At 38.5% G+C, this 27,570-nt stretch overlaps 1 protein-coding gene across 3 annotated transcripts; it reads left to right on the forward strand.

Annotated features, from left to right (window-relative positions):
- The first annotated feature begins 3,302 nt into the window (after window positions 1-3,302).
- On the forward strand, window positions 3,303-26,721 carry LOC133021225 (nectin-3-like protein). 3 transcript variants are annotated; one of them, XM_061088000.1, is made up of 8 exons: window positions 3,303-3,419; window positions 4,899-5,237; window positions 5,333-5,635; window positions 6,942-7,038; window positions 25,234-25,388; window positions 26,096-26,204; window positions 26,278-26,365; window positions 26,567-26,721. In XM_061088000.1, the coding sequence occupies exons 1-7, from the start codon at window positions 3,371-3,373 to the stop codon at window positions 26,348-26,350; spliced, it is 1,125 nt and encodes a 374-aa protein (XP_060943983.1). In that variant the 5' UTR covers window positions 3,303-3,370; the 3' UTR covers window positions 26,351-26,365; window positions 26,567-26,721. The 3 variants fall into 3 exon arrangements, with proteins under 3 accessions (XP_060943983.1, XP_060943982.1, XP_060943984.1); XM_061087999.1 differs by lacking the exons at window positions 25,234-25,388; window positions 26,096-26,204; window positions 26,278-26,365; window positions 26,567-26,721 and adding exons at window positions 7,875-8,029; window positions 9,593-9,701; window positions 9,770-9,857; window positions 10,075-11,733; XM_061088001.1 differs by lacking the exons at window positions 25,234-25,388; window positions 26,096-26,204; window positions 26,278-26,365; window positions 26,567-26,721 and adding exons at window positions 7,875-8,029; window positions 10,075-11,733.
- The last annotated feature ends 849 nt before the right edge of the window (window positions 26,722-27,570 follow it).

The following is a 27,570-nucleotide window of genomic DNA, read 5'->3' on the forward strand; positions in this document are numbered from 1 at the left end:
ATACCAGAAATCAAAGTGTTTTGCCTTACTGCTTGGGCCAGCGGCTCAATAGCAATATCAAAGAGCAGGGGGCTGAGGGGGTCACCCTGCCTATTCCCGCGGTGGAGAGGGAAGTTATCGGATCTCAGCCCATTAGTCAGAACCGCTGCCGTCGGAGTGTTATATAGAACCTTAATCCAATTCACAAAATTGTCACCTAGGCCAAATTCCTCCAGAGCATAGAATAAATACAACCACTCGACCCGGTCAAATGCCTTCTCGCCGTCGAGAGATAGCACGACGGCCGGGTCCTTGCTGTTTTGAGTTAGTTGAATGATGTTAAGGAGCCTCCTCACATTATCACAGGAGTCCCGGCCCTTGACAAAACCCGTTTGGTCTTCCTTGACAATATGGGGCAGAACCTTCTCCAGACGTAAGGCCAAAATTTTGGAAAGCCATTCAGAGTTAAGTAAAGCTATCGGCCTGTAAGAGGCACAGCTGTCTGGACTTTTTCCTTTTTTAAGGATGAGAAAGATGTTGGCCACCCTAAGGGATTGAGGTAGAATCCCATTTTCAAATGAATGATTGAGCATAGACAACAGAGGGTCTAAAAGAATATCACTAAACTCTTTATAAAACTCGCAGCCAAACCCATCTGACCCTGGGGCCTTACCGGACGGCATAGATTTCAAGGCAGATAGCGCTTCCTCTCTAGTAATTGGGGCATTTAGTTGTAATTTTTGATCATCCGCAGCTTTGGGCAGTCTTAAATCCGCCAAAAAATGACGCATAAGGGACAAGGCATTATCAGGCTGTTCAGAACCATATAGGTCGGAGTAAAATGATGCAAAGTTTTTATTAATAGTTCTAGTATCAAATTATCTAACACCATTAGAATCAATAATAGAGACTATATTTTGAGAATCTGCCCTCTTCTTTGCGAGATTAGCAAGATATGAGGGACTGTTCAGAATCCTGAATGAGAAAAGTATTCAGTGCAGTACGCGCGTGTAACAGCTCCTCAAGCAACTCAGGACTCGGACTAGATATATGATTTTTCTCCAGTTCAGCTAATCGAGATTCGAGAAGTCTACGCTGTTCATTCTTCCCACGTCTCTTGGACACAGCAAAAGACGTAATCAGTCCACGAGAGTATATCTTACACGTCTCCCAGAGAATATGCATGTAAACAAACTGACCAAAGATTTGTGAGAAATTTGAAGAGCAAACTTATAGTGATAGAAGTACTAAATACACAAGTTTCGAGTTGAAGCTATAAAACGAACAAAAATTAAATTATAAAAAGGTAAAAACCAGAGATATAAAAAATAAGAGTGTGTCACAACATAATTGTGTTTAAAATAATTATGCTTGTCTTGAATAGAACTCAACTGAATCATTACAAAGAAGAGAAATAAGGATAAGATGAAGTCATTACAATTTTGCTGAATGATCAATCAATCAAAGTATATTTGTATAGCCCATATTCACAAATCACAATTCGTCTCATAGGGCTTTAACATAGTGTGACATCCTCTGTCCTTAACCCTCAGCAAGAGTAAGGAAAAACTATTAAAAACCTTTTTAACAGGTAAAAATAGGTAGAAACCTCAGAGAGAGCCACACGTGAGGGATCCCTCTCCCAGGACGGACAGAAGTGCAATAGATGTCAAGTGTAGGAAAACATCATCGGGATTAAAGTTTTTAGCAGCATGGATGAGGGTAAACATTTTGAAGGATAACTTCAATACTATATGTCAAGCAGTCCTGCTGCATCATAGTCTCTGGTCAGCAGCCAGCAAGATCACGATCCAGCATCAAGATGGGATACACTATAGTACACTGTCATTGTCCACTGCCGCCAGTTAGGACCCATCATGATCTGAGAAAGAAATGCAACACCAGCTCAGAAATGCACTAACACATGTTAGCTGGGTAGAGAACAACCTCTCCCTCTCTTGCCAAATAAATTATGAAGGTGTTCTCCATCTTAAGTTGGCATGCTAGCATTTGATATTTATCAGTGTCATTATTTATATTTATGACATTTCACCATTTTTCAGTCGTTAAACGTTCATTCTGGGGTGATTCTGTTGGTTGTTACTTTTCATCCAGGTAAACCAGTAGGTCATTAAACACTAAGAACAAAGAATTCATCATCTGGGGAGCCTTCGAATTTCTAAATAGTTTTGGGTTCAGATTTATTCTTTAGTCGTCATGTTTTTGATTCTTTTTAATTCTTTTTGTTTTGCTAGCCTATTTATTCTTTCTTACTTATTTCAGCTTTATATATTTTGTGTTTATATTTACAATGACTTTGTTTAAAATTGGGTGTACATTTTTTTAAGGAATTGAAGATACCCTTTCAATGAAGAGCTGAAATGTTTTTAGCTTGTTCTGTGCCTTAACATTTAACACTTTACCCCTTGCTTGTTTTTAAGTTATATCTCCTGTTAACTAATGCACTAGTTGGGATTACTTTCATTTGCACGTGTCCTGTATGTTTAAAGTGAGGGGGATGGTAAACTACTGCTTCTATTTTTTGTTTTATTTAATCAGCAAAGTAACCAAATTGTTTCTATCTTTTTCGCTTTTTAAAGGCTGAAAACATTGATGCATAGTGTGCTCTGTTTATGTTTGAGTAATTTTTTTAAGGAATCGGAGATACCCTTTCAATGAAGTGCTGAACTCTTTTTTGCTTGTTCTGTGCCTTAACAATTGACACTTTCCCCTTGCGTGTTTTTAAGTTATATCTCCTGTTTACTAATGCATTAGTTGGGATTACTGTAATTTGCACTTGTATTCCAATAAAAGTGAGATAAACATTACAAGGAATGTTTTACAGTGTGTTTACTCTACACCCAACGTCCTTGATGGTGAATATTACTTAAGGAAAATAGTTTTCCCTGTATCACATAGTATTTCATGGGTTAAGGGTTGCTAACTCTGGTAAAGGGCAGAGCAAACAGCAGCTGTCACAAGCAAGTCTCTGGAAACAAAAAGTATTTGTTGGAATTCTGCATTTAAAGTCCGGTGAATAACCACTGTTCTGACACCAAAGGAAAATATAGCATTTAGAATCAGCTTGTTTTTTAAGATGTGGATGTAGAACAGTGGGGTTTTGATCACAACCACCTGTCACATCTTTCACTACGCACCAATTCACATTTTCTTCCCGTCTGTCTGAATACAAAACGCGCATGACCTTATGGTCTCACTGCAGTTTATATCGCATAAACTGCAGGGAGGACTCACTACCGGTCGGTGGCAGTAATGCACTAAATAGTTCCCAGTCTGTCGGCAAGAAGAAGAGGAAGAAGTCAACTCTCCTCGTCAGTCTTCTGAATCATCGAGTTCACAAATTAATGGATAAACGGAGAATCTCAACAACATGTGGCTGATGTTATTGTTCTTCCTGAACGTGAACACACAGACAAACGGTGAGTTGCTTCTCCTCTTTAACATTCTGTCCGTTCAGTCGCCTTTAGTTACGTGTACTTACCATAGACTGTATATGTACTGACGCAGGGAGCATGATGAGAGGGGACAAAGGCTCCATGACAACACGTCATGATAAAAGCTAGTTAAGCTAATAATAATGATAATAATAATACTTATAATAAGGGGAGTTAGTTGACAGAATAATAATATTAACACGCACACAGGTAAAGTTTTCTGTAAGAATCACACGTCCTGAGAAAAGATGGTTACTCACAGGAGGTAAAGACAAAATGAATTTATATTGAAAATAGAATCGCTGAAATAACATAATAATAGTAGAGAAAAGCTTGTATAAGTGGAGTGCTTTCCACATCGTATTTAGCTCTGATGATCATATTTATATTTGTATCATAATTGTATTTACTTCTAATGATTTAATTCATTTGTGTTTCGTTCTGATGATGATATTTATATTCATTATATTTGTAGTTTCAGGATCAATAAGGGTGCAGATAATTAATAAAGCTGCAGTTCAAAGTTCTCAATGCATTTGCATAATCAAATGTTACACTGCATCTTTGAATGCATATAGTTTTTAGTACTGTAATTGACTTCTTATTTAAATATAAGGGTCTTTTTTTCCCACTAATTTCACTGCTGAGCTGACCTGTTTCTACTCGTCCAACACCTCCATTGTACTGTTGCCCACGTGCTAACTTGCACATGACAAACACAATTTTAGAAACAGGAACTAGAAATGAAATAAGCATCTCATCCTCATCAGCTGCTGATAATGAATCTTAAAGGAGTGTCGTTGAAGCTTTCAGCCCATAAAGAGTGAGTTGTTCTGTAACAGGGGTTTTCCAAGTGCTGTAGCTGCAGGAGAAAAACTGTAACCGCTTTGTGTTCAGACCAGTATGCATTACATTATGCCAACACTGCACAGAGACACATGAAGTCGAACACACACCAGTCACCAAACGCATGGTGACTCCTATTTAACCCTAGAACACTAACATCGGGTGTTTTTTACCGGAGCGGTCATGGGATTTCCATTGTGATGCTGCTGTCTGAGTGGTGTGGGTCCCCCATGATACCTTTTTTTTCATTTTAAAAAATAAAAGAAGAGCTGCCATGTATTGTTGTACATTAATATATTTTGATGAGAAGTATTTTTTATCGGATATATTATATCGGGGGAAATGTACCTGACGCTAGTGATGGTGTTACTAATTGTACGTAAGTGTTCTAGGGTTAACAACTCACAGTCCCTAATAATAATAATCCCTGCCCTTGGGTTTTCACAGCCAATATATTTGGATTGAGCTCCCTCGTTCAGTAAAGAGGATGAACAGAACAAACCAGTCCAGTTGCTTTAGAACGATTCAACTGGAAACAGACGATTATAAGCCACCTGTTGGCTTTTTATCTCTGTTTGTGCTTTGTAAATAGACTGACAGGTTTTATGCCTTTTACAGCTCTCCAGGTGATTGGAGGAAACAGGACTTTGGTGCAAGGACGTACAGTTACATTCAACTGCAAACTTGTTGACGCCACAGAGACCCTCACCCAGATTACATGGCAGAGGACGACCAGAGTTAAAAAAAATAATGATTTCTTGACTGTTCGGGAAACAAATGGACCAGTGTATGTGAATGGACGCGATGATCGAATCAAGTTTATTGGGAGCTTCAATGGCCATAATGGATCTATTCAAATCTCCAATGTCTCATTGCTGGATGAAGGCATCTACACTTGCATCTTCACTTTGTTCCCCAGCGGAATTCACAACACACATATACATCTGGATGTACTCGGTAAAATTTTAATTTGATTAGAAAATCTTTTGTGTGAATTGGAGAAGATTCTCTTCTTGGGCATGTTAACCTTTTATGTTGGATATCTCTTTTAGTGCCTCCTGTCATACGTGTGGAGAATAACCGTCCTACTTTGGCTGATAAGGAAGTTTGCATTGCCACCTGCACGGCTGCTGATTCCAAGCCTCCGGCAAACGTGAGCTGGCTCACAGGTAGCTTAGCAGAAAACTTGATGGCAACAGCCAACTCCACACCTCAAGACCATGGTAAGACTACCACAGTCAGCTACCTGTTTGGAGTACCTACCATGGGAATCAACCAACAGGTGGTCCACTGTGTCGTCACCAGTCCAGCCCTGTCGAAAGAGGCAGAGATCCCCTTTACTATACAAGTTTACTGTGAGTATACAAACACTCCTGTACCTCAGTTTCTGATGAGGCTTATTTCTCATTCACAACATCAATTCTTTTTGAAAGATTACAGTTTTCCTAATGGTTAATTATATTGAAGTCCCTGCACACTCAAAGGTGTTTTCGAACGCTGCTCTCATGGTGAAGGTGGTTGAGTCTGTGATGCGGAGAACAGGACCCCTTGCAACCCATTGGTAAAATCTGTTGCCTGTTTTAAAGCATAATTACAAACTTGTGGGTGTTTGCCTGAAAGTGAAACAGTCTCAATAAGTCCCTGCTGTTCTTGACTTTTATTCTTGAATAATTTATTTTAGTTGACCTTTTATATTTTGGATATAAAATATGATCCCTTCATCATTTAACCATGATGCATTAGTGTAACAATTATTTTTGCAATTGTTTGCTCTTTCTCCACATTCTCTCCTCTCTACGGCATTCCCTCTTAAGCAGGCGAATTCTGTCATTTCCCAATTACATTTGTTGAGTCTATGATTTCTTTTTGGATGTCTCTGGTGCCACACTGCCGAATTAAAATGATTAACTTTTTCATGGATTGATTGAAAATCCTTAAAGCATTTGTAGGTGCCTAAATATAGAATACAGAACTCAGCAACTGAAGATGAACATAGATAGCGTCTCCTATTGAGGCATTCTGTACCATTTTGTTCTCGTACCATCTATGGTCACATCAAAAAAAAAAAATCATGATCTGACAGGTTAGTATCAACAATCTTGTTAACAGAAATATCTAAACCTTCAGAGATAGCTAAATCTAATCTGTGGCCGTGGGTATGAGTTGGAACAGCAATATGTTGAGTAAAATCCAAAGGGTTCAGAGTTCGCATGAAGTCCATGACCTTGCAGGCCGAGATGATTTGACCCTGACTGACATACTCTGTGTGAGAAGTAGCAGTCTGTACTGAAATCTCAGAAAACAGCATTCTTTTTAAAGCAGCTGATTCACTTTAAACGTGGACAGACATGAGAAATACAAGCTTTAAAAATGTTTTTAATGAAGCCTTTTGTATATAAGTGCATCAATTACAGCACCCAAATGATTTTTGAACAGTTTAACAACAGATAGGAGGCTAAGCTAATCCTTTATTTGTCCCACAACAGTATAATCAGTGAGTTATCATGGTAAAGCAAGATCATGAATGGCACAATGGACCTCTGTAAGGTCTAACACTGATGACCTTGAAACATTTGAATGAAAAGCCCACAGTAAACAAGGTAATCCTGTGCACAGTGGGATGAGATCCACAATTGGTGTTTAACCTTCGGTTTCTTGCAGTTGCACCTATGGAAGTGACAATTGTTGAAAATCCTGAAGAAGACTCATTTCAATGTGAAACTGATTCCAACCCCAAACCAGAATTTAACTGGACCAGGTACAGTAATTAGAATCAATCAATTTCAGTGGAAAATGTCTTAGCCCAACAAGAACATATTTAGTTAATTTATTGAATACATTTGGATGCGTTTGTATTGTATATTGTGTTACTGAAGTAAGGAGAATGATCACGATTGCAACGAATCATTTCTAAAGGTGTTAGATGAAGTCCGTAGAAACTGTGGCGCGTCTCACTCTGACTTTTGTGTTCACACATGATCCACAGAGTCCAGTGCATGTCTGAAAGCAGCTATACAGACACAGGCACTTATAGTCACACTGGGTTAAATATCATTTGACTTCACAGACAGAAATTACATATCACGGAAATAGCGGGTTGAGTGGGGAAATTTTAGCGTTCAACAAAAAATACAGCGTCCCCTCTCACCCTCTCACCCTCACACAGGTGCACAGGTCCTTATATATACTGTAAGCCCCGCCCCTATCCTTATGACCTATTTCTTTCCAAATAATATGATCACAATTCAACAATAAATAATACAAATAATAATCCCAAAACACAAATCCATTACATCTTACATCATAACTAACATAAAAATAAAAATATTTTTTAAACTTATTTATGGATCCTACAGTGAGATCAAATCACAAGTCACAGGAAACACATTCAGGATGCATTTTAATACCAGGTGTGAACAGGGCTAAAGACTTCTAAGTATGACTTATGAACTACTTGAAATTCTAGAGACAGCTAGAATCTAAAGTTATCATCTGATTAGTTTCACATCTCTACAGCGTGACACATGTTGTGTCTCTACTTCAGTCGTCACTTGGCTCCATGTTTGATACTCGTTCTTGTTTTCTCTGCCTCAGAGTTGACCAAGCGTGGCCGCAGTCTGGTGTCAGAGTCGAGGATGGAACGCTGCAGTTTCTGAAAAGGAGCTCTCACCTGAATGGCCTCTACCAGTGTACCGCATTTAACCAATATGGAAGAAGCAGTGTTTACATCTTTAGATCTGTGATTCCAGGTGAGGTCTAGTTTTGCATTCTGTGTTTGAATCTGTTATGAATGTTGCCATCTTGTCTGAGTGTGTGTCTGCGCGTGTGTCTCTTAATTAAAAAATTTAAAAAACAATTGGAATCAAAAAATGTATTTCTCCCCTAAATTAATGATGAAGTTGGACATCAGGACTGCTGCAGGTATTAAGTCAGGATTCCTCTCATTCGCCTTCTGTCAAGGTTTTTCTTCAAGGGATAGTTCACCCAAAATAATAAAACGACCTCCAAACTGCTTGTGTGCTGTCATCCAAGTGTCTGCAAGCCCCAACATTCAATTTCGACTTCAAATGAGGTCATTTACACCATGTTTTCAGCCTTACGCCGGGTTCACACCGGACGCGTAAGCGTCGCGTAGACGTCGCGTAGATCCCTAGCGCGCCGGGGCCAGGCTGCACACCGGACACGCTGAACTCCGCGGCGGTCATCCTGCGATTCCTCTCCATGATCACACATACAGCTGATATTTGTCATTAACTGCAACAGCGTCCAAGCGTTTGTCCTTTTTAATGTTGTCTTTATACAACATGTTCCGAGGATCATACAGCTCAGCTCACTGTACTACTTCTCAACTTAAATTATTAATTTAATGTCATCCATCTTCAAGAACTTCTCCGCTGTTTGCTCTGTTCAATGTCGGGTGTCGAGGGTAAATTACGTATTCTCCACTCAAGCCTATGGGGAGGGTACGTAGACACACACACACACACACACACACACACACACACACACACACACACACACACACACACACCCCCCTTTTTATCTTTATGACTGCTTGTGTGGCTGTAGTGGGGGCAGAGGGGGGACATTTAATAATGTGATTGGTCAAATTGGTCAAATTAAAACTCCAGGACAACAGAAGGGGAATACAAACTATGGGATGCATATTTTATCATTATATCATGTAAAATATGTCATCAATATCGTTTAAAATCATTTTTCACTGTGTTTCCCGGAGCGATACGCTCGCGTCAAGCGCAAAAAATAGACTCGACGCCGAAACGATCGCTGCACGACGTGAGGCAGCCTTGGTGCAGCGCTGCACTTCAGCCTCCGGTGGGACGGGACAAGGGATTTACATGGGAGTGGATGGGAGCCAGCTGTTATTTAAGGCTTGACGCTGCACTTACGCGACACTTACGCGACGCTTACGCTTCCGGTGTGAACCCGGCGTTAAAGTCCACCAGAAGTGGCTAAGCTATTAGGCGTTAGCACGTCCGACTGTCCGTGAATGCACCTCGTAGAAAGATATCAGCTGACATTTAGGCTTAAACCACAAAGTAAATGACCTCATTTTGAGTCAAATGTGAATGTTGGGGCTTGGGGACACCTGGAAATGTAAATTGTTTGTGTGTGTGTGTGTGTATTTGTACTTCATCACCAAGTTGCAGTGCGCGTTGAAGCACTACAGAGTTCGACATGTACCTATCAATCACTAAATCACTGACCACAGTGACAAGTTCTAGGAAGATAAGCTGACAGTATTTCCTCTAACTGTGTTCTTCTTTCTTGTGTTTTTTTTCTCCCTACAGAACCCTGCACTGTTTGTTGGATCTTATTTTCTCTTCTGATCGTCCTTATCGTAGCGGCAGCAGTGTGGTATCTTTGGAAATCTGACAAACTTTTTTTTTTACGTTCAAGGTACCAAGTATTACTGTATTTTATATATTTTTATTGTATCTTCTATTAACTGATGTTTGATTGTTTAGGAGAGTCCCGGTCACACGTAGGGAGACGGAGGTGATAAATCCTGACGAGGCGCCTTCTCCTGAGGACCTTTGAGAAGCAGAAGAAACGGTAATAGAGGCAGAGATAGAAGAAACTTGTCATATTTAATTTGCTGCAATACTATTTGGCTCGTAAGTTTCCTCTCAAATGTAAATTTACAACATTAATTAATAATAAAGCTATTTCTCAGGCAGTTATTAGGGGTATTTTATGATAACAATACATTTCATTATAGCTGTTACTTTGGAAATTCATGATATTTTCTTTCTTACATTTGTTGTCTTAGGGAGCATGACACCCACCTCTGCTACATACGTGTTCGTCCAGTGAACTGGTGCAACAGCGCAGGTGCATCAGTTAAAGGGATAGTTGACCCCAAAAAAGGAAATTCACTCACTCGATGGACAGGGGGGTTGAAGTGTTCACAAAACCTTTTTGGAGTGCCAGTGGTTTGTGGAGGATCATACAGCACGTTCACATATACACACGGAACATAGTTACACAAAAAAAATCTGAAGAATCTGCAATTGATTATTGAATTTCTATACGTACACTGTATTTACGTAGTTAATTTTTCCTTGAACATTTTTTGATATGATTAGAAACGTTAAATGCTTATAAGATATCAAAAACAAAATATATATGAAAACTAAGTATTACTTCGTTCTGCATGTAAACAAACTTACTAAAGATTTGTGAGAAATTTGAAGAGCAAACTTATAGTGATAAAAGTACTAAATACACAAGTTTTTATACAAAGATAAAAACCAGAGACTGTGTCACAACATTATTGTGTTTAGAATAACAACGCTTCTCTTGAATAGAACTCAACTGAAGCTGAGTCAGAGTATTGTATACCTCAAGTGGTTACGTATTTCACTGGATATTGTTTTGATATGTCAAGGCAGTGTGGAACAAGCTTTCAATATGTTTACAATCAATGTGTTGTTTGTTCGAGTACCTCAACTGAAGTCAGACTGAAGTCAACAGTGACGTTCTGTGTTACATCAATACAATGAAGAGAAAAAAGGATAAGATGAAGTCAATACAATTTTGCTGAATGATCTGAGAAAGAAATGCAACACCAGCTCCGAAATGCATTTCATAGTTATCATCATCGTTATTATAATTATTAAGATATTATTAAGACATTTCACCATTTTCAGTCGTTAAACGTTCATACTGGGGGGATTCTGTGGGTTGTTACTTTACATCCAGGTAAACCAGTAGGTCATTAAACACTACAATTAAAGGATTCATCATCTGGGCAGCTTTCGAATTTCTAAATAGTTTTGGTTTCAGATTTAGTCTTTAGTCGTCATGTTTTTGATTCTTTTTACTTCTTTTTGTTTTGCTAGCCTATTTATTCTTTCTTACTTATTTAAGCTTTATATCTTTATTAATGACTAATAAGTACTTATACGTTTTGGTTTTGAAACTAAGTGATTTCCGTCCACAAGAGCATTTTAGCTCTGCGTTCTTAATAATCCTCAGTAACATTTAGTTTAGGTGCACAAAAACTCTGTATTGGTGTGGAGGACAGATTTAAACATAGCATAAGGACGTTTTAATACAAAGGTAGTAGTGTGGATGTAACCTATGTTTGTGTCCTGTAAGTTTAAAGTGAGGGGGATGGTAAACTACTGCTTCTATTTTTTGTTTTATTTAATCAGCAAAGTAACCAAATTTGTTCTATCTTTTCCGCTTTTTAAAGGCTGAAAACATTGTTGCATAGTGTGCTCTGTTTATGTTTGTGTTATTTTGAAAAGGAATCAAAGATACCCTTTCAATGAAGTGCTGAACTGTTTTTTGCTTGTTCTGTGTCTTAACATTTCACACTTTACCCGTGCGTGTTTTTAAGTTCTATCTCCTGTTTACTAATGCACTAGTTAGGATTACTGTCATTTGCACTTATATAACAATAAAAGCGAGATAAGCATTACAAGTAATGTTTTACAGTGTGTTTACTCTACACCCACCGTCCTTGATGGTGAATATTACTTAAGGAAAATAGTTTGCCCTGTATCACATAGTATTTCATGGGTTAAGGGTTGCTAACTCTGGTAAAGGGCAGAGTAAACAGCAGCTGTCACAAGCCAGTCTCGGGGAAACAAAAAGTCTTTGTTTGAACTCTGCATTTAAAGTCCGGTGAATAGCCACTGTTCTGACACCAAAGGAAAAAATAGCATTTAGAATCAGCTTGTTTTTTAAAATGTGGATGTAGAACAGTGGGGTTTTGATCACCACTACCTGTCACAGCTTTCACTACGCACCAATTCACATTTTCTTCCCGTCTGTCTGAATACAAATCACACATGACCTAATGTGCATTGAAATGGTTAATGGTGTTTCTTCCACACTGGTGGAGTTGCATTATTCGGATTGCTCAGGTTACCAGCTTTGTTGAACTTTAGAGTGACTTTTAAACCACAGGCTGTAAATAAAGATGGACAAACGAGTTTCCTCAAACTATTAAGAAATTAATAAATAAGAGGAAATCTTGCATATACAAGCCCTGCCATCTTGCACATTTGGAGCGAGAGTCTCAAACTAAACTTATCAGAAACATTAACCCTTGAACAAACATCAGTGTGAAAGGAACAACCTGAAATGACCGAAGCCATCTTTGAGACTAATACATTTTGGACAATGTCCCATCTACCAACATGGAGGAGACAGGATTTAGGACCTATATTGCAGCCGGCCACTAGTTAGTAATCTTTGGCTTCACTTTTGGGCAACAGTCATGTCGTCCATCTTTATATCCAGTCCATGATTTATACCAAAAGAGGGATGTAGGGATGGACATAGATGTGTTCAGTGTCACTACGAAGATCATTAACAACCCATAAGCTCTGTACTGTCGTACACATTTGTGTTGCCTGCAGCAGAAGAACACTTCACTTACTGTTCAATACTTTATATGTTTTAACAACAATTTCTTTCCAGTTATTAATGACTCTGTACATATCAAAATCAATCAATTACATTTCATATTCTATTTTATCATTGCACATAATCCCAACTGATAATCTTTAGATAAAGTTCCTCTGTCATGTCAGTGTCATGTGTACTGTTGTGTTTAAATTTACGCTTATCAATATTTGTATTGTAAGAAAAAAGATCCAATGACTGTGAGATCTGACAAATCCACATTTATCTGATGAAGGTGGTAAAAGAAATAAAAGAAAAAAAAACATTCAATGCAGCTTTCAGGGAAAAGTATAATTTATCAAAACATATAGCACATGTCCTGAGAAAGCAGTTTAAAATTCTACACAAAATAAGAAAGACAGGTTTTCTTTTACAATGTGAGGCCTGACACTTCATGGTTACTTCCTGTTCTTGCGGTCTCCTTCTCTCTTCACTCACTGGACTGCACTTTTATCGATGATGAGCTCTGGGCTTTGTTTGGGCAGGCTGACAGCTGCGATGACGACCAACATTAATTTCCAAGCAATTCTCGTAAACATCCCCTGTTTGCTCCTGTCAACGAAAAAAACAACAAACAATGACAGAGCAAAAACGTGCAGGCTCTGCAGGTAAACAACCACATACAAGGTGAGAGAATAAACTAAGTCTTCAGATTATGTAAGGATGACAAGATGATAATTCTTTATTTACCATTACTGGAGCCGGCTCACTGTTATCTCTGTAAAGGAGAGCCACATTTGGTTTTTGCTCAAGCAGTTTATCTGAACGGTTCATGTGTCAAGAGAGGCTTCAAGCGAAGACACTTACTCTGCACGGCAGTTGCTGACTCTTCGTAGGATGGTAAAAGTAAATATAAAGATCAGGGCAACACACACATAGAAGAGTTGTAGCCACAGCAATTACATGCATTGTTTACTCACCTCTCCTCTCATTTCAGACTCCTCATTCCCTCCCCTTGGGTGTGTTCTCCTGCCTCGTTGATTATCGGCCCCACCTTGATTGTTTTCACCTGTTTCGTATTTACATTGTGTATATAGTCTGCGTGTCCCTGTCGTCTCGTTGCCAGTTCGTCTTAGTTCCATGTGTCTAGCGTCCCAGCATTTACTCCTGATAGCTCTCCTGTTGCCGACCACTGCTTTGTTTAACGGATTACGTTTTTGCCTTTCCCTTTCCGATACTCTGCACTATCTTGGACTGCCTGCCTGTTGACCGACCTTGGACCGTGTTCTCTACCAACCCTGTCGCTGCCTGTTTCCCTTTGGATTATTGCACTCGTGTTTGGACTGCCTACTACTGTACCAATAACAAACTGTGATGGGAATTTTGTATTTAGACATGTTCAAATGTAACAGATTACATTTATATAGAAAGAAGTTTACTGAAAGATGTATTTCTGGGTTTAAGACTCATAGTCAGAGTTTAGCTCAAGTTAACACTATGCATAATGCTCTTGAAGGCCTATAGACGTGGCCTTCTCAGTCTAGTGTGAACAAAAGGTTTCTCAACAGGGGCCAATTAAGTCTTCTGCAGCAGGGAGCTTCAAAGGCTAATAGGTGTGACCTGCAGAGACAGGAGATCTCTGAGAAACTCACAGGGTCTGGAACAAGATGCGTTTAGCATCTTGTTCAAACTTCAAAGAGACCGCCAGAGACCAATGTCTGGTCTTCCTGTAAACGACATGGAGAGAAGCTGATTGGACAAATGTATTTCACTGTGGAGAGGAGGGATCTGATTGTATAAATGGAGTGTACTTTTGAGAGCTCATCGCCATTGCCCTCATATCTGTCACCGTGATGTTTGAGCTCTGTGCCATTGAGGTCAAGTCTGTTGTCGTGACTTGACCTTTGTAAACCGTCCGCAGACGGTTTGAATTAAACATCCAGAATTGATAATTGCTTGTTGTGTCATGATATGTAATAATTTTTCCATTACATTTGGCTGTTGTTGGCAGTGACATCCACGTGAGCGACTCTGGCTCTCGGTGCTGAGGGTAGGTAATTGCGCCGGGGCAGTACGTTTGGAACTAAACCTTTATTATTTCAGTGGGCCTGATGTTCTGAGAATCCGGAGTGCTCACTGAGGTGGGCTAAAGAACCGACTGGGACAGGCAAGCAGTTTCATTCTGGTAAAGTATAATTCTTGTTTTTAGATCTTTTAAGGAAAAAGGTCCAAAGAAATTCACTCATTCAGGGAAGTGAGTTACTGACGAGTATACATTAAGGAGGTCTTAGAGACCGGTGTAGGATTCACAATAAGCTTAATAGGTTAAGATTCTTTTCAAAAAAAGATCAAAATGTTAAACAGGGTTTAGCGAAAGAGTTTAATGCTAAATTACTTTAATATTGGGCGCTGCGGCATGCTCATAGTTATTGTAAACAAGCAGAAGAGTAGAATATAAATATATAATAGTATTATTATTTTGAAATGGAGGAAAAGCTGTGACAGAGAGACCTAGGCCAGGTCTGTATCGTCTCAGCATAATAATCTGTTTGAAAATCTGATAAATTCCCATACATTTTATACCTACATGTGTCTTGTTTAAGAGAAATGTGAAATTAAGTTTTCTCTAAGGCGATTTGATTCATGCAGAGTTTTAGAATTGTATTAGAGGAATTAAAATTAAAACTTAGTAATTACAAGAGGTGATTACAGTGGCAATATTATAACTGAAGGGGTTTTTTCTCATTGTCTCTTAAAAAGTGTTTTGAAGGTGAAAGGTTACTATCAACGTTACACAAATGTTGATGATTTGATACAAGTAACATGCATGATTTGATGAGACTAATCTGAGAATTACAGCTGAAAAAGAAAAAGTGAGGAGTGAGTGAGAGAGGATTTCTTGGAATTCTCAACACTGGAATAAGGTGAGTATAATTTCAATCATATTTGGGATATATGTGTAAGTTTTAAAGGCTTATATCAAAAGAAAAAGAAAAAGAAAAAGATCAATCTTAAAACGAATTTGAAAATAGACGTTTTTTAAGAAATAGGAAAATAATTGGCTTTAGAAATTAATTCTGAAACATTAGGGTCTTTTCCATATCAGTAGAACTTAAATTCCCAAAAGATTCGTATTCTACTGAATAAATCAGAGTTTAAATTGATAAACAACCATTACAGAGATGAATTTACCACAGATTTCTTCTCCTACAGTTCAAGATATGGTTCTGAAGTATGGTCATTATAGTGTTACACAGTTTGGCTTGTGGGTAAAAAACTATGATTTTCCAAACACAGGGAACATAACTTTAAATCAGTTGAAGCAACTTAAGATCAAATTGCTCATTGAACAAGAACGAAGCAAAGAAGCAACAAGAGGGAGAGATGTGGAGCTATTTGTGCCAGACTGGAGAGCATTTGAGTGTTGGTTGACTGAAGTCAACATAAGAGACAGTATACAGAAGGAAGTAACCGAAATAATCTCCAGGTATCAGTCTCTCCAAATAGGTTCTGATCTGGATACATTTCCACTGAGAGGGAGATCATGGAGACAGAGCAGCCATCAAGAGCAGACCATGATGGAGAGAGAGAAGTTCAACAAAACTTCATATAAGTAAGAACACAGCTGCAGACACCATGTGAATTAATGTTACACATAAAGCATATGGTTAACATTATTATAGTTAAATTAGAAATCAATAAAACTAATTGCTAAAAACACACAAATTAAATCTATTTTTAGGTTCAGGAACTAAAAGCACCAGTAAATATGTGTAAATAGTGTGATATTACTCTTAGAATGAATGTTATATAGCTCATAATGATACAAAAACATATGCAAAAGTTGTAGATAGATCCATTTTTATCATTGGGGTTTAATAATGTGGTTAGAGGCTAAATGCAAGACAAACATTTATCTCTGTTGTCACTTTACTGCTGGGTAAAATTTAGGGGGAAGATAGAATAGTATGCTAAATTTTAAAACAGCAGGGCAGTAGTGGAAGACAGAGTTGAATAACATCTGCATTTATTTAAACGAGAAAGGGGGATCTGACACAAGCGTATCAATGGATGATCCGAGACAAATTTCTCACCTCTAAATTAACATCCTCTTGCAAAGAGCAAGGGGAGAGATCAAATTAGAGCACAAATGGTATTTACTTAGATTTATCTAAACACTTGGTAAGACAAATTTAGTTTAAAAGGTTATATAGTAAGTAAATTAAGGATAAAATAAGTTTGGTTGCATTTACAATAGTAAATACGGTGTTGTCTCAGTAGTTTTTGATAGATACATTGGCTATAAGAAAAGAAAATACATTTAATCAAATTAAAAGATTTTAAAAAGGAAGGTTTAAAGTTAATCGCAAACGATTTTCTTTCATGCTAAATCACATTGGGGTTTCTGAACACATTTCTGCATGAAAATGTATTTCTTTGATGTAATTGATTGACATTTTTAGTTTGTTGTAAACATTATTGATTTTTCTGAGTTGATAACAGGTACTATCATGTTTGTGAAACGGACACATATATGATTTTGGTCTGATCAGAAGAGCAGACGCAATAGAAAAGAATATCTGAAATCTTCTTGTGGAATATGAGTAATCTTTTGTTTAAACAGAAAAACTTTTTCCTTTAGGGGAAAAGCAACAGATGCAAAGTTTCAAGCAAGTCTCAGAGCAATGGCAGCTTCTGAGAGAACAGAGTAATGTGATATGTGTGATACTTTGAAATAAGACTCTACTAGTGTCATATGCTGTAACAATGATATTTGCTTGAGAAAATAACATTCACTTTTCAACAGCTAGGAGGTTCAGCTATGATACAGTATTGTTTTGGATGGTAGACATTACTATTTACAAATAGAAAGTTTTTAACTAGGAAATTCTTAACTTTATCAGTAGAGCAGATTTAAATGGTTAACAGCTGAATATTGTGAAACTGAAGTGTTTGATGACAGGTTTTCAGCATCACAGTGTGATAACGAATGACAGAGGGGTTTTACGACTCTGTTTGAAACAAAGGAAAACCGTCCCCATCATTACATGCATGGACCAAAGAGATGCAAATATGCTAGTGGCGAGAGTGTCAAGATTTACACTGATAGCTTGTTTGCATGGGGGTTCTGCATGTGATTTGGGCTGAAGAAGAAATTCATGAGATTGACTTCACACCATTGTCTTGCCTTGACTGTGTTACTGGTTGCAAACAGTATGCAGTCTGTAGAGGACATGGAAGGCATTTGAATGATTCTTAACACTGACATTTAATGTGGGTTACAGGAGCGGTTAGCAAGACTACATCGAACTAAATTTTTTTAGAATGCAGATTTGGGTTTATTAGTTTAGGAATTAAGTAGTCTTGATAGACTGTGTTTTGTTTGGTGGTCGATGGACTTTTGATGTGGGATATGGATGATTTTGTTCAACCTGTGTATGTTTTCTCATTAGGTTGGATTGACACATGACTGGAGTCAGTGTGTCAAGAGAGAGGAGTAACATATGCTGGATATAGATGAATTGGGTTATTGGGTGTACACAAGAAACACTCTAAATAATATTCAATAAAACTTTTTTAACGGAGTTATGTAATTTGAGTTACAAATAAAATAGAGGACATCCAGATTCTACAAGATTGACATCCACCTCAAAACAAACGGTTTAATCATTTATAGAGAGGTTTAATAAAGATTAAGTTAATAAAGTAGGTTAGGGAAATAAATAAATACTGTTTTGTTTTATGACATGATTTCTATGCAAGCAGAAGTGTTTCCCAAACATCTAAACAGGATTCTCCAGCGGTGAAACAGATACTGTTCGGAGAACTCATTCCATGATGGAAGATTTCAAAAGGATGTCCGCTGACAAGGGTAACATATTCATAAGTATAGCTTTATGGATACTGGTGAGTATGAGTATCAACACAAGGCAACATCATGCCACATCCCGCCAGGGATGGGACAGTGGAGAGAGAAGGAAGTAAAAAACAAACATAACAAACACATTGAAAAACACATTGAAAAACAAACTGGTAGATATTGTTTTAAACTGTTTCCTGTACTCTTTAAAATCCACAGGCAGACGAGGAGATTCTATCTAAATCCATGGAGAGAGGACTGCGTGACCTGAAACCAGGAGACTGGATTGTGCTTAAGGACGTGCGGATGGAACGAGTGCAAGCCAAATGCCTCTCAACACAGATGACAGGAAGGTCGCAGAGGTCAACCTGGAGATGAGGGCCAACGCAGGAGGATTTCCAGAGCCAGGGGTGGATCTACAGGACGGGAAGTGCTTTGTGCCAGTGTGTGAGCTTCAGTCTGAAATTTTTAGGTGTTGCAAGGAGAGTCAACACATTTGAAGAGCTACACGCTGAACACAACCGCACCAACAGGAGATCAGCAACACATGATTATACGACTGAGAAGCATTCAAGGGAAAAGAGATGGTTTCCCTGCTCACGAATGCTTGGCAGGAACAACATCAAATTTCTGATCATCAAAGTCAGAGCATACAAGATGTCTCTGAAACAAGATGTTCTTCAACAAGGAGGTGTTCGACACACGATCAGGACGAAGTGTGGCACCAATACAGTGAACATTTTGATAATATGATGATCATCATGTTAATAATTGTAAAATACGTTATTGAAGTTTGTAGAAACTGATCATTTTCAATTGTGTAACTCTGTTGTATTGTTTTTGCACTAAGACTAGTGTTACTTCTTTAATTCACATATCCTGGAAAATTCCCAATCTAAATGATGAGATGTTATAAAGATGTTGATCCCAGATTGATAAAAAGGGAGGAATTGTGATGGGAATTTTGTATTTAGACATGTTCAAATGTAACAGATTACATTTATATAGAAAGAAGTTTACTGAAAGATGTATTTCTGGGTTTAAGACTCATAGTCAGAGTTTAGCTCAAGTTAACACTATGCATAATGCTCTTGAAGGCCTATAGACGTGGCCTTCTCAGTCTAGTGTGAACAAAAGGTTTCTCAACAGGGGCCAATTAAGTCTTCTGCAGCAGGGAGCTTCAAAGGCTAATAGGTGTGACCTGCAGAGACAGGAGATCTCTGAGAAACTCACAGGGTCTGGAACAAGATGCGTTTAGCATCTTGTTCAAACTTCAAAGAGACCGCCAGAGACCAATGTCTGGTCTTCCTGTAAACGACATGGAGAGAAGCTGATTGGACAAATGTATTTCACTGTGGAGAGGAGGGATCTGATTGTATAAATGGAGTGTACTTTTGAGAGCTCATCGCCATTGCCCTCATATCTGTCACCGTGATGTTTGAGCTCTGTGCCATTGAGGTCAAGTCTGTTGTCGTGACTTGACCTTTGTAAACCGTCCGCAGACGGTTTGAATTAAACATCCAGAATTGATAATTGCTTGTTGTGTCATGATATGTAATAATTTTCCATTACAAAACAGTAAAGCTTTTCTTAACACTCACCTCTGTCTCCGAGTTGTGTGATTGAATCCTCAGACTCTACTGCACCCGCTACACTCTCTTAATATTTACACTGATGGTTCAAGGGATCCACAAATCAATAGAGAGGGATTTGGTTCATACATCCCCCATGTTCAAATCTGTCAGAGTTGAAGACTATACCAGATGGGATTTTTTATATTCACTGCAGGGTTAAATGTTTTATTGTGGGGGCTGTGGTGGGTGGAAGATGGAGGCTGGGATGACGTTGTACTGTGCACAGATTCCTTATATGCCCTAGTCACATTGGTAGGGGGAGAGGGAAACAGAGCTAGGCCAGATATACTTTGGGAGATTTTAATGATGGTCTCTAAATTGGGTGCCGGCACATGTTGGGGTTGAGGGCAATGAGGTGACGAAAAGGGCAGTAAAGGCAAGTTTGGGCAGAAATACAGTGGATGTGCAAGTGCCACTTGAAGGATGGAGTGTCGTAGCATCATCAGTGAGAGGCTGAATCAGGTATGGCAGCAACAGTGGGATGGAGACATCAGAGGAAGAAAGATAACATCCAAGCATCAGTTAAACGTGTCAATAACATATCCATGCCTCGCATAGATGAAATCAAAACGACATGGTTAAGGCTCGGGCATTGTGGACTAGCAAGTGGGTTGGTGCTTGTGGGAAAACACAGAGATGGAAACTGTGACAACTGTGGAGTCCTGGAATCTGTCCAACATATTCTGATGTGTTTTCCACTCTATGCCAAAGAAAGGAGGGAGCATTTGATAGGATTAGGCAAACTGCGTACTGAAACTTTGTCTGTAAAAACGTTGTTTGGTGATGGGATGTACAAGAAGCAGAGAGCTGGGGAGGTCTTGCACTTCCTTAAATTTACAAATTTCTATCGCATAAACTGCAGTGAGGACTCCCTATCGATGGGTGGCAGTAATGCACTAAATAGTGCCTAGTCTGCGGGAAAGAAGAGGAAGAAGAAGAGAAAGTTAACTCTCCCCCTTGTTGTTCAGAATGAATGGAGAAACGAAGAATCTCAACAACATGTGGCTGATGTTATTGTTCTTCCTGAACGCGAACACACAGACAAACGGTGAGTGGCTCCTCCTCTTTAACATTCAGTCCGTTCAGTCGCCTTTAATTACGTGAACTGAAGCAGGGAGCACGAGGAGAGAGGAGACAAAGGAGGCTCCATGACAACACGTCATGATAATAGGCTAGTTAAGCTAATAATAATAATAATACTTATAATAAGGTGAGTTAGTTGACAGAATAATACTATTAACATTCATACAGGTGAAGTTTTCTGTAAGAATCACACGTCCTGAGGAAATACAGTTACTCACAGGAGGTAAAGACAAAAATGAATTTATATTGAAAACAGAATCGCTGAAATAATACAATAATCGTAGAAAAAAGAGTGCTTTCCACATCGTATTTAGCTCTGATGATCATATTTATATTTGTATGATATCTGTATTTACTTCTAATGATCATAGTTATATTTGTATCATCATTGTATTTACTTCTAATTATTTAATTCATTTGTTTCGTTCTGATGATGAGATTTATAATCATTATATTTGTAGTTTCAGTATCAATAAGGGTACAGATAATGAATAAAGGTGCAGTTTAAAGTTTTCACTACATTTGCATAATCAAATGTTACACTGCATCTTGGAAAGTATATAGTTTTTAGTGCCGTATTTTACTTTTTATTTAAATATTAGGCTCTTCTTTTTTTCACTAATTTCACCGCTGAGCTGACCTGTTGCTTCTCGTCCAACACCTTTCATTGTACTGTTGCCCCCGTGCTAACTTGCACATGACAAATACAATTATAGAAACTGGAAACTTGAAACGGAAACGGTTAGTGGCCATCTGTAAAAAATATCTGTCAGAAGGAAGTCCAATAAGCATCTCATCCTCAGCAGCTGCTGATAATGAATCTTAAGAGTGTCGTTGAAGCTTTCAGCCAATCAGAGTGAGTTGTCTGGTAACAGGGGTTTTCCAAGTGCTGTAGCTGCAGGAGAAAAACTGTAACGGCTTTGTGTTCAGACCAGCATGCATTACATTATGTCAACACTGCACAGAGACACAAGAAGTCGAACACACACTAGTCACCAGGCATATACTAAACGCATGGTGACTCCTATTTAACAATTCACAGTGCCTAATAATAATACTCTCTACCCTTGGGTTTTCACAGCCAATATATTTGAATTGAGTTCACTCATCCAGTAAAGAGGATGAACAGAACAATTCAGTTTAGTTACTTTAGAACGATTCAACCTGTTAGCTGCACGTAGCGCAGGTGTAAGAAACAAAGCATGGCTGCCAGAGAGTCCAATCAAATGTTTTAGGATTTCTTGCATGTGGCTTTTTACGTCTGTTTGTGCTTTGTAAATAGACTGATAGGTTTTATGCCTTTTACAGCTCTCCAGGTGATTGGAGGAAACAGGACTGTGGTGCAAGGACAAAGAGTTACATTCAACTGCAAACTTGTTGACACCACAGAGACCCTCACCCAGATTTCATGGCAGAGGACGACCAGAGTTAAAACAGATAATTCTTTCTTGACTGTTGGGAAAACAAATGGACCAGTTTATTTAAATGGACCCGATGGTCGAATTAAGTTTATTGGGAGCTTCAATGAGCTTAATGGATCTATTCAGATCTCCAATGTCTCATTGCTGGATGAAGGCATCTACACTTGCATCTTCAGTTTGTTCCCCAGCGGAACTCACAACACACATGTACATCTGGATGTGCTCGGTAAAATTTAAATTTGGTTAAAAAATCTTTTGTGTGAATGAGAAAAGATTCCCTTCTTGGGCATGTTAACCTTTTGTGTCTGATAACTCTTTTAGTGCCTCCTGTCATACGTGTGAAGGATAACCGTCCTACTTTGGCTGATAAGGAAGTTTGCATTGCCACCTGCACGGCTGCTGATTCCAAGCCTCCGGCAATTGTGAGCTGGCTCACAGGTAGCTTAGCAGAAAACATGAGGTCAACAGCCAACTCCACGCATCATGACGTTGGTAAGACTACGACAGTCAGCTACCTGTTTGGAGTACCTACCATGGGAATCTACCAACAGGTGGTCCACTGTGTCGTCACCAGTCCAGCCCTGTCGAAAGAGGCAGAGATCCCCTTTACTATACAAGTTTACTGTGAGTATACAAACACTCCTTTACCTCAGTTTCTGATGAGGGTTATTTCTCATTCACAACATCAATTCTTTTTGAAAGATTACAGTTAGTTTTCCTAATGGTTAATTATATTGATGTCCCTGCACACTCAAAGGTGTTTTAAACGCTGCTCTCATGTTGAAGGTGGTTGAATCTGTGTTGCAGAGTACATGACCCCTTGCCCCCCATTGGGTAACACTGTTGCTTGTTTTAAAATCATAATTTCAAACTTGCTGGTGTTTGCCTGAGTAATACAGTCTCAATATGTCCCTGCTGTTCTTGACTTCTTGTGTTGAATATATGCCAGGAAATGTTTTTTTTTTTTGCACAACATTATGATGTTGCAGTGGAGTTGACCTTTGTTGTTTTGGGTATAAAACTATTATTGTGTTGATTGTTTGCTTTCTCCACGTTCTCTCCACTCAACGGCATTGGATGTCTCTGGTGCCATGCTGCTGAGTCAAAATGATTAACTGTTTCATGGATTGATTTAAAATCTTTAGAGAAAGTGTTTAAGTACAGAGTACAGAACTCAGCAGCTGAGGATGAACATAGATAGCGTCTCTATTGAGGCATTCGGTACCATTTTGTTCTTGCACCATCTATGGTCACACCAAAAAACAAACAAGGACAGACATGAGAAATACAAGCTTTAAAAATGTTTTTAATGAAAGCCTTTTTTTATATACATGTATCAATTGCAGTACTCAAATGATTTTTGAACAGTTTAAAAACAGTTAGGAGACTAAGGTAATCCTTTATTTGTCCCACAACAGTATAATCAGTGAGTTATCATGGTTTAGCAAGATCTTGAATGACACAATGGACCTTTGTAAAGACTAACACTGAGCTGTGCCAAGTTACAACCAAAGAAAACTGTTTTTCAAGTTTTCTGATCCAAAATGACCTTGAAACATTTAAATGAAAAGCCCACCGTAAGCAAGGTAACCCTGTGCACAGTGGGATGAGATCCACACGTGGTGTTTCATATTTTTGGGTATAAGACATAACACAGCTGGTTTTCGGTTTCTTTCAGCTGCGCCTATGGAAGTGAAAATCGTTGCAAATCCCAAAGAAGACTCATTTCAATGTGTGACTGATTCCAACCCCAAAGCAGAATTTAACTGGACCAGGTACAGTAATTAAAATCAATCCATTTCAATGTCTTAACCCAACAAGAACATATTTATTTCATTGTATGAATTTGGATGCGTTTGAATTGTATATTGTGCTACTGAAGTTAGGAGAATAATCACAATTGCAACAAATCATTTCTAAAGGTGTTAGATGAAGTCCGTAGAAACTGCGGAGGTTCTCACTCTGACTTTTGTGTTCACACATGATCCGCAGAGTCCAGAGCATGTCTGAAAGCAGCTATACAGACACTTATAGTCACTGGGTTAAATATCATTTGATTTCACGGACAGAAATGACATCGGCGAAGTTTTAGCAATCAACAAAAAATACGGCGTCCCCTCTCACCCTCTCTCCCTCCTACACAGGTGCAAAGGTGCTTCAATAAACGATAAGCCCCGCCCCTATCCTTATGACCTATTTCCTTCCAAATTTATACGATCACAAGTAAACAATAAATAATACAAATAATAATACCAAAATACAAATCGATTACATCTCATATCATAACTAACATAAAAATAAAAATCTTTTTTAAACTTATTTATGGCTCCTACAGTGAGATCCAATCACAAGTCACAGGAAACACATTCAGGATGCATTTTAATACCAGGTGTGGACAGGGCTAAAAACGTCTAAGTATGACTTATGAATTACTTGAAATTCTAGAGACAGCTAGAATCTAAAGTTATCATCTGATTAGTTTCACATCTCTACAGCTTGAAACATGTTATGTCTCTACGTCAGTCGTCACTTGGCTGCATGTTTGATACTCATTCTTGTTTTCTCTGCCTCAGAGTTGACCAAGCGTGGCCTCAGTCTGGTGTCAGAGTCGAGGGTGGAACGCTGCAGTTTCTGACCAGGAGCTCTGACCTGAATGGCCTCTACCAGTGTACTGCATTTAACCGATATGGAATAAGCAGTGTTTACATCTTTAGATCTGTGATTTCAGGTGAGGTCTAGTTTTACATTCTGTGTTTGAATCTGTTATGAATGTTGTCATCTTTTCTGACTATGTGTCTGCGTGTGTGTCTCTTAATTCAAAAATTTAAAAAACAATTGGAATCCAAAAATGTATTTCTCCCCTAAATTAATGATGAAGTTGGACATCAGGACTGCTGCAGGTATTTAGTCAGGATACCTCTCATTCGCCTTCTGTCAAGGTTTTTCTTCAAGGGATAGTTCACCCAAAATAATAAAACGACCTCCAAACTGCTTGTGTGCTGTAATCCAAGTGTCTGCAAGCCCCAACATTCAAATTCGACTTCAAATTAGGTCATTTACACCATGTTAGTGTGTAGCCACTTCCGGTGTACACTAACATGAGCTATTAGGCGTTAGCATGTCCGACGGTCCATGAATGCACCTCGTAGAAAGATATCAGCTGAAATTTAGGCTTAAAACACTCAGTTAATGACCTTGTTTCAAGTCGAATGTGAATGTTGCGGCTTGGGGACACCTGGAAATGTAAATTGTGTGTTTGTGTGTGTGTATTTGTACTTCATCACCAAGTTGCAGTGCACACTGAAGCACTACAGAGTTCGACATGTACCTATCAATCACTAAATCACTGACCACAGTGACAAGTTTTAGGGAGATAAGCTGACAGTATTTCCTCTAACTGTGTTCTTCTTTCTTGTGTTTTTTTTCTCCCTACAGAACCCTGCACTGTTTGTTGGATCTTATTTGCTCTTCTGATCGTCGTTGTCGTGGCGACAGCAGTGTGGTGTCTTTATAAATCTGACAAACTACCATTTTTACGTTCAAGGTACCAAGTTTAGTAATACTGTATTTTATATCTAATTATTGTATCTCCTATTAACTGATGTTTGATTGTGTAGGAGAGCCCCGGTCACACGTAGGGAGACGGAGGTGATAAATGCTGACGAGACGGCTTCTAATGAGGACCTTTGAGAAGCAGAAGAAACGGTAATAGAGGCAGAGATAGAAGAAACGTGTCATATTTAATTTGCTGCAATACTATTTGGCTCGTAAGTTTCCCTCAAATGTAAATTTAAAACATTAATTAAAAATAAAGTTATTAGGGGTATTTTATGATAACAATACATTTCATTATAGCTGTTACTTTGGAAATTCATGATATTTTCTTTCTTACATTTGTTGTCTTAGGGAGCATGACACCCACGGTCGGGGATTTACAGACTCCACCTCTGCTACACACGTGTTCGTCCAGTGAACAGGTGCAAGTTACACAAAAAAATCAGAGGAAGCCGCAATTGAATATTGAATTTCTATACGTACACTGTAGTTACGTAGTTAATTTTTTCCTTTTTTTAATTCCTTGACCGTTTTTTGATATGATTAGAAACGGAGTTATATGCTTATAAGGCATCAAAAACCCAAATCTTTATGAAAGCTAAGTATAACCTGGTTCTGCATGTAAACAAACTCACTAAAGATTTGTGAGAAATTTGAAGAGCAAACTTAGTGATAAAAGTACTAAATACACAAGTTTCGAGTTGAAGCTATAAAATGAACAAAAATTTAATTATACAAAGGTTATAACCAGAGACATAAAAAATAAGAGTGTGTCAAAAACATAATTGTGTTTAAAATAATTATGCTGGTCTTCTATAGAACTCAACTGAAGATTGAGAGTATTGTAATTATTTCCGGACTATAGAGCGCACCTGTATATAGGCCGCACCTGCTAATTTTTGAAAGAAAAATTGTACATAAATAAGCCGCACTTGTCTATAAGCCGCAGGTGTCCCCGTTGAAAAATTAGATATTAACGCGGCAAGATGTTACAAGAAATATTTTTTTAAACTTTTAATTAAATAAATGCCAGTAACATCCACAACTACATACATACCGCAAATGCTTTTTTTCAGAACAGCGCTTTTAACTACTAAAGTTGTCTTCTTCAGTATCGGAATTGAACAGTCTGAAGGTATGTAATTACTTCGTCACACATTTTCTCGGCGAAAATATAGGAACCTACCAGCAAAAGTCATTGATCACTATCGCCATCGTCCTCCTGTGTACTAAAACCATTGAAGTCCTCTTCTTCAGTGTCGGAATTAAACAGCCTCAGAATTGCTTTGTTGCACTCAGTCTCTCTTTCGTTTGCGCTCTCAATGTCACTTTCCTCCCGAGGCAAATCCGCCCTT

The sequence above is a fragment of the Limanda limanda genome, chromosome 16 (genome assembly GCF_963576545.1).
Source record: "Limanda limanda chromosome 16, fLimLim1.1, whole genome shotgun sequence".
Taxonomy (NCBI): domain Eukaryota; kingdom Metazoa; phylum Chordata; class Actinopteri; order Pleuronectiformes; family Pleuronectidae; genus Limanda; species Limanda limanda.